At 43.3% G+C, this 14,617-nt stretch overlaps 1 protein-coding gene across 1 annotated transcript in view; it reads left to right on the top strand.

The window, feature by feature from the left end:
- LOC311039687 (receptor-type tyrosine-protein phosphatase beta-like) overlaps positions 1-14,617 on the top strand; it is a 55,415-nt gene that overhangs the window by 22,103 nt on the left and 18,695 nt on the right. Inside the window, exons 16-24 of the mRNA XM_084049642.1 lie at positions 704-834; positions 1,122-1,266; positions 1,734-2,003; positions 2,647-2,822; positions 3,235-3,385; positions 3,964-4,064; positions 4,607-4,772; positions 5,203-5,484; positions 10,345-10,623. Of these exons, the coding sequence (XP_083905768.1) occupies positions 704-834; positions 1,122-1,266; positions 1,734-2,003; positions 2,647-2,822; positions 3,235-3,385; positions 3,964-4,064; positions 4,607-4,772; positions 5,203-5,484; positions 10,345-10,623 (1,701 nt within the window). The remainder of the gene's footprint in view (positions 1-703; positions 835-1,121; positions 1,267-1,733; positions 2,004-2,646; positions 2,823-3,234; positions 3,386-3,963; positions 4,065-4,606; positions 4,773-5,202; positions 5,485-10,344; positions 10,624-14,617) is intronic.

Raw genomic sequence — 14,617 nt, 5'->3', positions numbered from 1 at the left:
GGCACCTCAAAGATACAGATACTGTAGCTTATATTAGGAATGGGGGAGTGTTGCCTCTTCACTTCCAGTATCATAGATAATGAACACATTATCTAACTTCTAGGGTACAGCTGCAGTGCACAGATTTGGCTTATTCAATTTCCTGCACTGTGCATTTTGATATAAATTTCATTAGGGATGTCCGATATTATCGGCCGATATTAGCATAAAAATTGATATCGGGAAAATATCGGTATCGTTTTTTTTTTTTTTTTTTGCTTTATAAATAAGTTACAGGAGTTCTTACTGTATATGGTGTGTGTGATATGAAATTTGAGCTTACCCTAATCACAATAATCCCTGCATATATCGGTATCGGTTGATATCGGTATCGGCAATTAAGAGTTGGACAATATCGGTATATCGGTTATCGGTAAAAAAGCCAATATCGGACAACCCTAAATTTCATGGTTGATCATCATTTAACAGGATTCACACGCACACTCACTGTTCAGGACCCCAGGAAGACTAGAGGCTCATTCATGTGACTCTTATGGGGATCCTTTAATAAACATCACTAAACTCACTCACTCACTCACTCACTCACTCACTCACTCACTCATTCACTCACTCACTCACTCTGATAGGTTACTGTTTAGTAAATAAAGGGCTCCACATGGCTAACCTCAAATGTAACATTGTCAATGTTTTCTCTCTCATCCAGTCCCCAGTGCAGTGAGGAACCTTCATCTGTCTCCTCGGCCAGGGCTGACTGACTCCTCGGGGGGCTTGGGAGTCACTTGGACCCCTGGCGATGGAGACCTGGACATGTACACCGTGTCCCTGTCCAACATGGTAAGATGGATCTCTTGGTGGAGGAGAGTAGACAGACGCAAATATAAACCATGGGTCACAACAATATTAAACTTATGAGTTTGTGCAATTACTTGTTCAAACGATAATTTGGTTTTGTAGTTTAAATTTATAAAAAGAATGTAACGAGACGAGAAACAAAAGTAAAGAAAGGAATGAAAGAAAAATGGAACAAATGAATGAGTTGGAGGATATACAGGTGAACTCTTGAAACTATTGAAACGATAGATTAGACAAATGTTTATTTTCCTCTATGCCCCATGTCCCAGGATGGTGTGGTCGAGACCCGCCCTGTTCCCAAACACGTCTCCTCTCTGGAGTTCCTGGATCTGACACCTGGCCAGGCCTACGCTGTCACCGTCCAATCACTGAGCGGAAAGCTGACCAATAACAACACTGCCGCCGGCAGAACAGGTGGGAGATCGAGTATAATCTCTCAAGACAGATTCTGCTAAAACAAAGGAAAAAAATATAAATATATATATATTTTTCTTATACATCTTTTTTAACCGAATGGGTCCTGATTGGAGATCGAGTAATTGACTGACTGATTCTCTGGTTCGAAGATATATGATTTCATTATGTTTTGAATCATCACCACTGGGAATTGTGATTGATTGTTTCTGAGATTGTTTAATTGTTTAAAACTTAAACCCACATTAGGTTGGGACAAAACACACATTTTGTGAATTACATAAGTTAATTAATTCATGTGTGTGTGTGTGTGTGTGTGTGTGTGTGTGTGTGTGTGTGTGTGTGTGTGTGTGTGTGTGTGTGCGTGCGTGCGTGCGTGCGTGCGTGCGTGCGTGCGTGCGTGCGTGCGTGCGTGCGTGCGTGCGTGCGTGCGTGCGTGCGTGTGACGTATGTGTGTGTCCATCCAGCCCCAGCCAGAGTGACAGCCCTCCAAGCCGACAACGACCACACCACGCACAGCCTCACGGTTACCTGGGAGACGCCGGTGGGCGTGTACGATGGCTATAGTCTGCAGCTATTGGACGAGGGCGGCGTCCTTCTAGCCAATCGCTCGCTGGTCCCAGGCACCCGCAGGGAGCTGTTAGACGGGCTGACGTCAGGGAACTGGTACCGGGTTCGACTACTGACACTCAGTGGCGGAGTCCAATCACTGGAGGCTATCGCTGAGGGGCAGACACGTAAGACAATAACCGCACTGCACTGTACTGTACTAATACTGCAATGTACTGTACTTATACTGCACTGTAATGTATTGTAATGTAATGTACTACACTGTATATTACATACTATAAAGAATACATCACATGGATGCACCTGCGACGTATCATCAGTGTTGTAGCCTGGGGTCATAGGGTGTTTCGGGTCTCGCAACATACACCCTTGCCCAGGTGACCCAGCCGGGGTTGATCAAGCCCCAACTTACGTCCCACGTAGCTACCCACGGTCAGTCCTATAGGGAAAGACAGGGCTAATCAGTCCGCTTCTCCAGAACTACTCTGCCGGAACTCGGGGGGGGGCTCTGGCACGTGGAGGGACTAGGCTCTGTGGGTGGCCTCCTGGCCGAAGATTTACTGCTCCATTCACTTCCTGGTTAACTTTTTACCTTAAAATCCTGTATCTCGGCTCCTGTGTTTTACTATGTATTTTTGGCCAAACATGCTATTTTCAACTGGGTAAAACAAGAGAACTGGAGGTCACAATGTACTGTATTGTATTGTGGATATGCTGTGTTATGCTATGCTATAATAATACTGCACTAAACTATTCTGTACGTGTACTACTCTCTCTCTCTCTGTGTGTTTCTCTCTGTCTCTCTCCCAGGTCCGACAGCTGTGAGCAGTCTAGAGGTGAGTTCAGCCAACAGCTCGTGCGTGTCTTTCTCCTGGCGTCCCTCTGAGGGCTACGTGGAAGTCTACGACCTGTCACTCTACAGGGTCGCCACGGCGACGACCGGCCACCAGGAGGACGTCGCCACGTCCTGGAGGGAGCATCACAAGGTGGGCGGAGCTTTAACGATGAAAACAGGGAAAGTGCCAAGGGGCAAGTTACTTTGCAGATTTAGATTATTAATACAAAACATATAGCCCTATATGTACTTTGGCTATTTTCAAAGTTTTTTTTTTATATACATTTTGAAAATCAATGGGACATTCTGAACTAGTACTTTTACTTTTGGTACTTTAAGTATATTTTGATGACGATACTTTAGTACTTTACTCAAGTACATTTTGAGTACTTTTTTTTACTTGTATATAAGTATTGTACTTGAGTATTTCTACATTGTTGTATCGATACTTAGACTTAAGTTAAAAAAAAGAGCCGTGAGTTCTTCTTCCACCACTGATTATGTGATATGTCATTATTTGAATGATGTTAACATAGGATGTATTGTGTATTGTGTGTGTGCAGCTTCCTGGTGTGCTGGTGGATATCCAGAGGGTCAGTCCAGACACAGACAGCTGTGTGTTCTGTGGCCTGCAGCCAGGCTGTCTGTACAGACTGGAGGTGGTCAGCTGGAGCCGAGGCATGTCCAGTGACTCGGCCTTACTGGCCAGGACTGGTGAGTTAAATAAAAGGAGAGATGAAGTTGTTGAAAACGAAAAGTTTCATGGAATAAAAGATGTACTACGCACGCACGCACGCACGCACGCACGCACGCACGCACGCACGCGCGCGCGCGCGCACACCCACACACACACACACACACACACACACACACACACACACACACACACACACACACACACACACTCTGTCTCTCTCTCTCTGTCTGTCTGTCTGTCTGTCTGTCTGTCTGTCTGTCTCTCTCTCTCTCTCTCTCTCTCTCTCTCTCTCTCTCTCTCTCTCTCTCTCTCTACACTGTCATAACTTTCTCATCACTCAGCACTATAGGCTAGCAGCTATCTAAATGCTAATGAGTGTTTTTGTGGATGGATTGTTTTTATTGGTTTATGGAGATTACAAAATGTGTTTTCTTGCTGTTGGTTTGTTGACAGTTAAGAACTGGGAGATATATGTTTGCAAATTGTGGGATAATGAAAATACTGAAGCCTTTTCAAACCTCAGGAAATGCTCTCAATTTTATTTTTGCTATTCTCTATTATCCTTTTTAACTTTTGTCTGTCTGTCTGTCTTCAGTCCCCTCTCCAGCCTCTTCCCTACAGGTGCAGAATGGAGGAAAGACAGACAGACTGACGGTCAGCTGGCAGCATGGAGAGGGCACCAGAACTAGCTATCAGGTAAACGGACAGACAGACAGACAGACAGACAGACAGACAGACAGACAGACAGGACAGATGTCCTGTCCTGTCCTGTCTGACCGATGGATAGAAACATTCCTATCCATCCATGAAACATTCCTCCTGTTGTCCTGTATAGCAGTGTTTCCCAAACAGTGTGTCGGGACCCATTATTGGGTTGCGGATTTAGCCGCGGACCCCCATCTGAAAATATTTAGTGCCACGGACCCCCATGCAAGATTTGTATTGTTAAAATGTTTTTAAAAAAAACATATTTTCTCACAATGTTTTTGAAAATAACAGATCTCAAGCTCACAACACGTCGCAATGTGACGAATTGTGATGTATAAATACCTGATGTATAAAGGGTTAAAGTTGTTCAACTTATTTTTATGCTATGTTAACTAATTTGGTTGGGGACCCCCTGGAACCCCCTCAAGGACCCCTGGGGGTCCCCAGACCCCACTTTGAGAACCCATGCTGTACATTACCTTCCTACCAAGCTGCTAAACGTAACCATTGTCATGTTTGTCTAACTTTAGTTGATTCTGTACAACTCTGTTGGAGATACACTGGGCGCCCACAAACTGGGGGCGGAGCATAAAAGTCACATGTTCCCTGGACTCATCCCCGGTAGGCTGTATCGAGCTGAGGTCATCACGCACAGCGGGGATCTGACCAATAGTGCTTCAGTACTGGGACGCACTGGTTAGTCAATACATACGGTAACACATGCATATGTATGAAAGCATTCATTCACAGAGAATGAATACTGTACACCCCAGTACTTGACTCGAGTCAAAGTACTACTCCTGGTTAAGTGAAAATTGCTTAGTTATAAAGTACTGGAGTTCTTGCTTTTAAATGGAATACCTACAGTAAGTATTCAAATACTTAAGTATTCAAAATTACAAATTACAAAGTACATTTTCTTTTTAATATCGATGCATTGCTGTTTTAAAATGTTGACGTTTCCCCCCTAAAAAATAAAAAAGATAATCACAGATTTTTCAGAAAATTTCAAAAGAAGATCAATACTTGTTAAAATGGCAGATCTACAAGCTCAAACATGCACAAGTGCATTCTGTAGTAATGAATGTGAAATCAGATCACAAAAATCTGTCTCCTCTTTTCTTAGCTCCGGAGTCGCCCTCCCACCTGTCAGTCAAACAGGGTCCAACCAATGACACCTTGGAGCTTTCCTGGGCTGGTCCCAACTCTGGGGACTATGATGGCTTTGACCTCCAATGGACTCCTCCCGACAGCCTATCAATCACAGATATTCAGCCAACCAGACGTGTGGTGGGTGGGATGTTTCCTGGGCGACTGTATAACTTCACCCTGAGGACTGTCAGTGGGGTCGTGTCTGACGGCGGGCCCACAGCCAGTAGCCAGCCAATCAAGAGAGGCGTCAGGACAAGTAAGTGGATCTGGATTATTAGTGAAACGAACCTTCAGTTGTTTCTATTGCAGTGTTTGTCAACCTGTGGGCCTGGGGACCACTGGTGGGCTGTCTCGGTATCGCAAGTGGGCCCCGAAATAATTGGCAAAACACTAGACTTTATTTATACCATCACATCAATATTTTGAAAAAAGGGGGGGGGGAGTGTTTTTTTTTACCCATTAAGACCTGAGGCTGATTTTACAAAACAGTTTTCTGGAAAAGGTCTGGTCCTAAATGTACCATAACCCTGGAGAGTGTGGGCTTCAACCACTAGAGGGCACACTAAGAGAAGGAGTTGCTACAGGGCTGTATGAAAACGTAAGGAACAGATGAAACATAGTCTACACACACAGCTATAATACTCTTAAAGGTGTTAATTATCACCACCAATTTGTGTGGAAGCATCTTTATCAGGCTGTCTTAGAGTTCCTTGAGTACCTTCTGTTTGTTTGTTTGTTTGCTTGCTTGTTCATTCATTGATCCATTGATTCTGTATTTTGCAATTCATTAGATCATGGATTTGTTTAGACCTGATACACTGTGGGTCTGCATTTGACTGTCTCGTGGAATAGAAAACTAGCAGACACAATATAGCAGTATAAACTTAAAGGTTCATTTGGGTCCATTTCGAGTTAGAATAACACTGAGGACTTTGCTGTGTAGTCTGAGGGAATCACTGTAGCCTATGCTGCTGTATATACTGTAATGTAATGGCAACTGGGCTGTCTTAGGCTGTGGATGACAGTTTCAACACTGCAAACCTATAGTAATCAAGGGCCGAGAGAGAGAGAGAGAGAGAGAGAGAGAGAGAGAGAGAGAGAGAGAGAGAGAGAGAGAGAGAGAGAGAGAGAGAGAGAGAGAGAGAGAGAGAGAGAGAGAGAGAGAGAGAGAGAGAGAGAGAGAGAGAGAGACTCTGGCCTACTTTACCCAACTTGTCTAGTTATCGCTTTCCAAGTTTCTCTTCTGGACAGCCAATAGGGATCCAGTGTGAACCAGATATTCTGTAGACACTGGTACTTTGAGAGAGTGAGAGACCCATAGCACCCTGCAGACTGGATATACACATTTAGAGCACTGAAGACTCCATCAAACTTCATGTTGCACACACAACATTTTGATCACAGGGTTCATTTGCCAACAAGCTTTTGCCAGGAAGTCATCTGGTAACATACTGGTAACGGGCAGTCATATGACTGTGTTATGTCATTTGTGTGTGTGTGTGTGTGTGTGTGTGTGTGTGTGTGTGTGTGTGTGTGTGTGTGTGTGTGTGTGTGTGTGTGTGTGTGTGTGTGTGTGTGTGTGTGTGTGTGTGTGTGTGTGTGTGTGTGTGTGTGTGTGCGCGCACGTGCGTGCGCGTGTCCAACCCCATTCCTCGATATCAGATTTAACCTAGTTTACTCATTTCATAAACCCCACAGAGAGATGGATCCAACTTAATCAAAGTTGCAGCTCAGTGGGGTAGGTTGTGGCGCAGAACTGATTAGACACGCAAGCATGCACACACACACACACGCACACGCACACACACACACACACACACACACACACACACACACACACACACACACACACACACACACACACACACACACTCAGAGAGAGAGAGAGAGAGAGATAGAGAGCAGATGAGCTCAGCAATTGGACTGTGCGTGCTGTTCCATTCTGCACTGAACATATTCATCAGAGAGGGGGGACTCAAAAGAAAGAAAAATGAATAAGTTCAATTTAAATGAAAAAACATTGGGGATTGAGGGGGTTACTTCTGGCTTAGTTTGAATACGTACAAAACAGTAAATAGATTCATAGATAGATCGCTGTCAGGCAAAAAACCTTGTATGTCCATATTTCAACATTTTATGGTTGCTTTCGTCCGTAAACTAATGCATGCCCTACTTCATCGTACAACAGTGTCACACAAAAATAAACTCTAAAAGCTCCATTGGAACAAATGTACATTTTTATTTTTCCTGAAATGTAACGGTTTTGGACATACAAGATTTTCACCCAAGGGTTCAGCAATAGAATAATAGTAAGGCAACTGTCTGGGAAAATTGTAGTATAAACCAAAAAAATGACGGACGGACAGACAGACAGACAGACAAACACATACAGAGAAGCTGGCAGACGGACGGTCGGACACTTGAGTGAGACAGGCAATCAGCCAAGCAGTCAGTGGACAGGGTGTTTATGTGTGAGTATCGATGTGATTGATGTACACGTACAATTACCTGGCAAGCTGTCAATGATAATCAAGTCTTTCTTCAGTCACACAAATAGATGGACACCTCCACACACAGACATGTTGGGATGTGTCCATAAACACAGGGACATTAATGATGCAGAAATACTGTGACAGGTCTTCTGTCTTCATGTGCTTGTTGTTTTAAAGTCTCATGCCTCAATCAGACCATAGCTCTATGTTGGTGCATGTTCACTCCTGTTTGTGAAGACCTTATTTCACTATTAATATACGTGTATATCCTACCCTTTTCACAGCAGCCATTGTGGCAGCATGGACAGCTCTGGCGCATTTAACACCATGATGGTATATATGGAAACACCTAAATGAAACACCCACAGTCGGCTCTGTGCACAACTGTAGTTCCAGTTTTCAGAAGGTGGCATACAGTATATAATACCCATTTCATGTTCCAGTTCATTTCCCCAAAGATTCGTCTGATTGGCTCGCCGGCAGGTCTGAACTGGAGACACATAACACCTGGACATGAACAGGAAACGGGTTGGGTAGGCCACCTAGAAAGGTGGGACTACATTTGTGACCTTTTTCACAGCAGACTTGTTGACATGAGATAGTATGGTTAAACAGGTGTTACCAATGATGCTAATTAAGGCTGTGTTCCAGGTCAAGTCAGGGTGCTGCTATTGTGCATGTTGGGTCACTGGAATACTCTCCTGCTGCTACACTAAATGGAATCTTAAATACTGTCATTGGTAACAGCTGTTTACCATACTATTTCACATCAATATGGCTGCTATGAAAAAGGGTCTCCAGCCAGCCCCATGAGCAAGTGTGAAAGTACTGTAATGAGGCTTTATGTGCTTTATGTATGCATGTTGATCTGTCAACAAATCTGTCCACCACAGAGTGCTGAAAACATTAAAACAACCTCTGCTCAAACACTATGTTCACCACAGAGTGCTGAAAACATTAAAACAACCTCTGCTCAAACACTATGTTCACCACAGAGTGCTGAAAACATTAAAACAACCTCTGCTCAAACAATGTGCTCCAATGTGTGGCTTCAAACGAGACCCACTACACTGATACAGAGATACATCTTCAGTTTGAATAGGGAAAACATGGCTCCAATAGCAGGATTTTTTTGTTTTGATGTAGATGTGTTGCATCACTTTGTCGATGACAACCCATCCCTTTAAAAGATCCCCATCGTATTCTCATGAAGACCATTCTGTCCTCCTGTATATTTATAACTGTCTTAAAGGAACCAGTGTCACCATGAGTCAACGACATAAGAGGGCATTACCTTTAACGGTGCATAATCTCATCACTCGACAATGGCAGACTGTATGGCTATCATAATCTTTTAGATCACTGGAGATTTGTGTGCCGTGCGCGTGTGCATGCGAGAGATAGTGTGTTTAGTGACCTTCGCCATATAAAGCTTGTGTGAAGCTATCAAACATTATCCGGCAGGCCATCGTCTGTGTCCTCTGTTCTTTCTACAACTCATCACATTCCTCTCTCTCTCTCTCTCTCTCTCTCTCTCTCTCTCTCTATCTCTCAGTTCCCCTTGTTTAGTCTAACACACGAGAAAAAGAAAAATGACCAAGGAAAAAAAAACATATTCATATCATAATTTATTATTATTTTCTATTTGACCTTTATTTATACAGGTGAAGTCCCTTTGAGATCTCTTTTTTTTTTTACGAGGCAGCCCTGCTCAGGGTAGCTGCAGTAGAAAAGCTAATTCATTTAAATACATTGAAATTGTAAATTCACATTCATATAACCGACCTGAGACCCAACTCGCATCTCCTCATTGCTGAATAAACACTGAGGAACTATGACTGCACAGAATAAATCTTGTACATGAAGCCTCAGCGGAGCTGAATACTGTGCAGTGTGCTTCTCTCATCTGTATGCTATGGATGCGTTTGACAACATCCAGTAAGAGTTTGATTTGCAGGCTGAACCTTTTTGTTTTTATTATGGTCTTCCTATCGATGCACCGGTGGTTCTCAAACTTTTTGTTTTTTAGGACCCCCAATTTACTCCATCATTAGGGCACGGACTCCCATAACTCTGAGCGCGTACTAATGGAACCATTTGGTTCCATTAGTACACTCTCTGAGTTACAGACTTGTAAGTGTCCATTTGTATCAATCATTCAGCTGGGGACACCCTGGAACCCCCTCAAGGATCCCTGGGGGTCCCCGGACCCCACTTTGAGAACCACTGCACCACACTTGCATGCACGTGCATGTGCACACACCCACGCACACAGAAGTTTTACATACATTTAAAATGTGTCCTATCTAGACTTGATGCATGGGCATTTGAAGGACAATTGAGTCAACAGTTCTGCAGCTAGAGCTGTTCCACTGAAAATGAACGGGAGTGGGATTATGCCGAGTCATTGTGGGGGATTTAACCAGTTAAAACCCTCTGTACTTAGTAAACTAATACATACCGGGGTCAGCTCTGTACTTGGGCCGCTCTTTTTTCTTCTTCTCTGTATACACCAAATCGAAAAAATATCCGATCTACAAGATCACAGTGTGTTGCGTTGTGAGCTTGTAGATCGGTTAATTTCCACCCAGTTCTAATGCTCTCCTCTCCTCTCTCTCCTCCAGACCCCTCTCCATTAAAGAGCATCCACTGTTTTCCGCTCTCCTCCTCCTCCCTGTCCTGCTCGTGGTCGCCGCCCATCGCCGACTTTGACTCCTACGAGGTCGAGTGTCGTCGCCACGAGGGCGGCGAGCTGACAGCGGCGCTGCGGCTGTCCGCCGCGGACGGCTCGGTGACACTGGAGCGTCTGGAGGCTCACCGCCGCTACGTGGTGGCAGTCAGAGTGAGCTCTGAGGGTCTGACCAGCGCGCCGGCCACTGAGACCGCTGTCACCATGATAGACCGTGAGTATACACGCACAGGTTTGCACGCCTATACGCACACACTCGCATGCACACATAAAATATGGATACACATACGTGCACACACGCCCAAATGAGAAAAATACATCATTTTTAAAAAACGATAAAAGAAAGGAGGGATGGGGGAGCAGTTGTTGGGGTCAAGGAGGAAGAGAGGAAAAATCAATATTTTTTTTTACTTTGCAAACTACCAGCTCTCCAGCTCTTTCTCGTACTCTTTCTCTCTATCTCTCCACAGCTCTTCCTATCTTTTGCTCTTATCTCTTACTTTCTCTTTCTTACTTTCTATCTCCCTCTGTTTTTCAGAGGTTTTTATCGCAGTCTAGTTCTGTCATCGTGATTTATAAGGTGACTGACTGAGGCCTGGCAGAGAGAGAGAGAAACACACGATTCTGAGAGACGCAGACAGAATAGAAAGCAGAGAATAAGTTGTCAGCCAGTGTTGTCGTGATGTGGGTCAGAGCCTGGTATTTACTAGGGGAGACTTTTCTTTTAAGAGGACAAAGAAAGGGAGGACAAAACCCAGAAGCTGTTGTTGTACTGACTCACCGGGACAGCGTGCGCTGGTGTGTCTACACTGTGCTCCTTTATTTTTGAACTCTCCTTTGTTGACCTGCCTACACAGTAAACCCCTGAGTGATCATTTAACTCTGAGTAACAAAATTAGACCCGTAATGGTCGATTTGGTTACATAATGCACAATGATAAATGAACACAGGATTTTTCTGTGCATGACAAGCAGCCTTGTCTGATGTGTTGTTGTGGAATAGGAAAAATCTGACCCGTTTCGTTTAATGACTATTACTGTGTACCGATTTGTGAGATGTTTGGACAAAAAAAATTGGGACAGAGGTTCTGCTCTGGCATCCAGGGAGTGTGTGTGCACAGTTTCGCTGCGATCAAGCCAACGGTGCCGGAGATTAGCTGTCTACAGACGGAACCATGGACGGACAGACGGGCGGATGGAGGGACAGGGTGCTAAACGTGGTCTCGGCCATGAGACTCATTCCATTGAGGACATTGTAATTTACTATACTATGTCAGTAAAGTTATTTGAAGCAAACGGTGCACCAGATTGGATACTAGATGCGCCGCCATCTTCATTGTAGTTTTGACATTGCTAAAAATGACCTCTCTTCATCATTGGACACATAAAACGTATGAATTGTAGGTTAAAAGCGGATTGGAGAAAGTGACACATAATAGACAATATTAGTGGCGGAAAACCTATGCTGTCTGTGTGTTTGTACTGTACAGTTCAGTTAAAGTAATGGACTGAAATAGTTCTTGTACCGTCTAATGCTTTCACTTTATGAGCGTTGCACTTGGCACAGACAGACATGCGCAGAGCAAGTTCTGTAAGGGAAGTCAGTGAACTCATTTAATTCTCAGACCCCTCTATTTAAACTGGAAGTTTGCACGACTACAAAGTACTACCAATCAACTCTAAATTGCCTTACGTACTCCTAACAGGTTTTTGGGGGGACGATTTTGGCCTCCACACTTAGTGATTTTTTCGGATTTAACTTTCGTTTCGGTAGTGACAAACTTTCGTTTCGGTAGTGACCCAATGGTGAAAAAATAAACGTACTAAGTGCAGAGCTCGATGAATGTTAGGGACCAAAAAAAGTCACTACAAAGTACAACCAATCAACTCTAAATTGCCTGAAACGTACTCCTAACAGGTTTTTGGGGGGACGATTTTGGCCTCCACACTTAGTGATTTTTTCGGATTTAACTTTCGTTTCGGTAGTGACAAACTTTCGTTTCGGTAGTGACCCAATGGTGTAAAAAAAATGTGCTAAGTCCAGAGCTCGATGAATGTTAGGGACCAAAAAAAGTCACTACAAAGTACTACCAATCAACTCTAAATTGCCTGAAACGTACTCCTAACAGGTTTTTGGGGGGACGATTTTGGCCTCCACACTTAGTGATTTTTTCGGATTTAACTTTCGTTTCGGTAGTGACCAACTTTCGTTTCGGTAGTGAGTGACCCAATGGTGAAAAAAAAAATGTACTAAGTCCAGAGCTCGATGAATGTTAGGGACCATAAAAAGTCACTACAAAGTACTACCAATCAACTCTAAATTGCCTGAAACGTACTCCTAACAGGTTTTTGGGGGGTCGATTTTGGCCTCCACACTTAGTGATTTTTTCGGATTTAACTTTCGTTTCTGTAGTGACAAACTTTCGTTTCGGTAGTGACCCAATGGTGAAAAAAAAAATGTACTAAGTCCAGAGCTCGATGAATGTTAGGGACCAAAAAAAGTCACTACAAAGTACTACCAATCAACTCTAAATTGCCTGAAACGTACTCCTAACAGGTTTTTGGGGGGACGATTTTGGCCTCCACACTTAGTGATTTTTTCGGATTTAACTCTCGTTTCGGTATTGACAAACTTTCGTTTCGGTTGTGACCCATTACCGAAACGGGCTAAAGTGGTTATGAGCAGCTGCTGCTCACCCTCCACCACCCCAGCTACCACCTGTCGTTTTGGAGCTGTTGTTTATGTATGGGGAAGACCCTATGGTTGGGAGATGCGCTTTATCAGAGTACCTAAAAGCAGATCCAATTCATCGCCAAACCATTATAAATATATTGTTCATTTTATATTCAATAAATATCCCTCATGAGTTGTCTTTATCCATTCATGAGTTGTCCTGACAGAAACTCATGTAATTGGATTAGTGAATGGAAAAGTGTCATTGTTTTATCCCTACTACAGTCTCTCTCTCTCTCTCTCTCTCTCTCTCTCTCTCTCTCTCTCTCTCTCTCTCTCTCTCTCTCTCTCTCTCTCTCCCCCCCCCCCCCCCCACACTCTCTCGGTGTGTCCCTACAGTACAGTATATAGGCCTACTGACTCTCTTTCCATTCTGGCTCTCTCTCTGTTCCTTGTACACTGTGAACTGCAAATTGCCCCCTGGGGACAATAAAGATTTACCTTACCTTACCTTTATTCCTTCCTCAAACTCTCCCTCTCTCTCTCCCTCAGTCATTTTTCATTCTATATGCACCCCTCTCCTTCCCTCAGTCTAATCGGTCTCTCTGGTCTCCCAGGTGACCAGCTCTATTTGAGGATTTTTGAAAAATAAAAGAAAGTCTTCCCCGCAGGGCTGCTTCTGCTCCTAGAAAGACCTAAGCAGAGAGAGAGAGAGAGAGAGAGAGAGAGAGAGAGGAGGAGCTAGGCTTGCAGACAGTGGAAGAAGTACTCAGATGTTGTACTTAACTTGCACCCCAGCATCCATATTTAGCCAAAAATAGCAGATCTACAAGCTCGACGTAACGCGACACATTGTGAGCTTGCAGATAAGGATAATTCCTTTTAACAGGTCGTTCATGAAAGTCCTTGCGGTCTTGTTTCCAATGAGAACCTGGGAGCAATTAGGGGTTAAGAGTCTTGCTCAGGGACAAATTAGATCTGCTATTTTCTTCTTGGTGAAGAGATTTGGTGTCAAGTGGTCCAGGTAAAGAGCCAAGTCTAATGTAGAAATACTCAGTTTCAAGTAAAAGGCCTGTATTCAAAATTGCAATTGAGTAAAAGTACAAAAATATTGGCATGAAGATATACTTAAAAGAACCAAAGTAAAAGTACTCAGCTTTTTCAAAATCTTGTCAAACTTTTCTGAAAGTAGCAGATCTAGTAGATCGTCTATTTTCAAATCGTCCAGACAACTGTTTAAAATAGGGTTTAATTGGTTAATGTATGTTTTGTAATAATAATCTAATTCTACAAAGTAACTAACTGGAAACTAGAGTTTTCAAAATAATTGTTGCGGTGTAAAAAGTACAATACTATACTTTTATTTATTTATTTATTTGTTTGTTTGTTTGTTTATCTATTTAACAGGGACAGTGCACATCAATCAACATATTGTCAGTTTTCACCTCTATGTAAAGGTGGCAGTTATAGCTAAAATTGGTGATACTTGGTGAACTATAAATACCAAACATGAGTACAAAAAGTAACAACAATGA

This window comes from Gymnoscopelus microlampas (genome assembly GCF_963454915.1).
Source record: "Gymnoscopelus microlampas genome assembly, chromosome: 23".
Taxonomy (NCBI): domain Eukaryota; kingdom Metazoa; phylum Chordata; class Actinopteri; order Myctophiformes; family Myctophidae; genus Gymnoscopelus; species Gymnoscopelus microlampas.
This window is presented reverse-complemented; position numbering and strand designations above follow the sequence as displayed.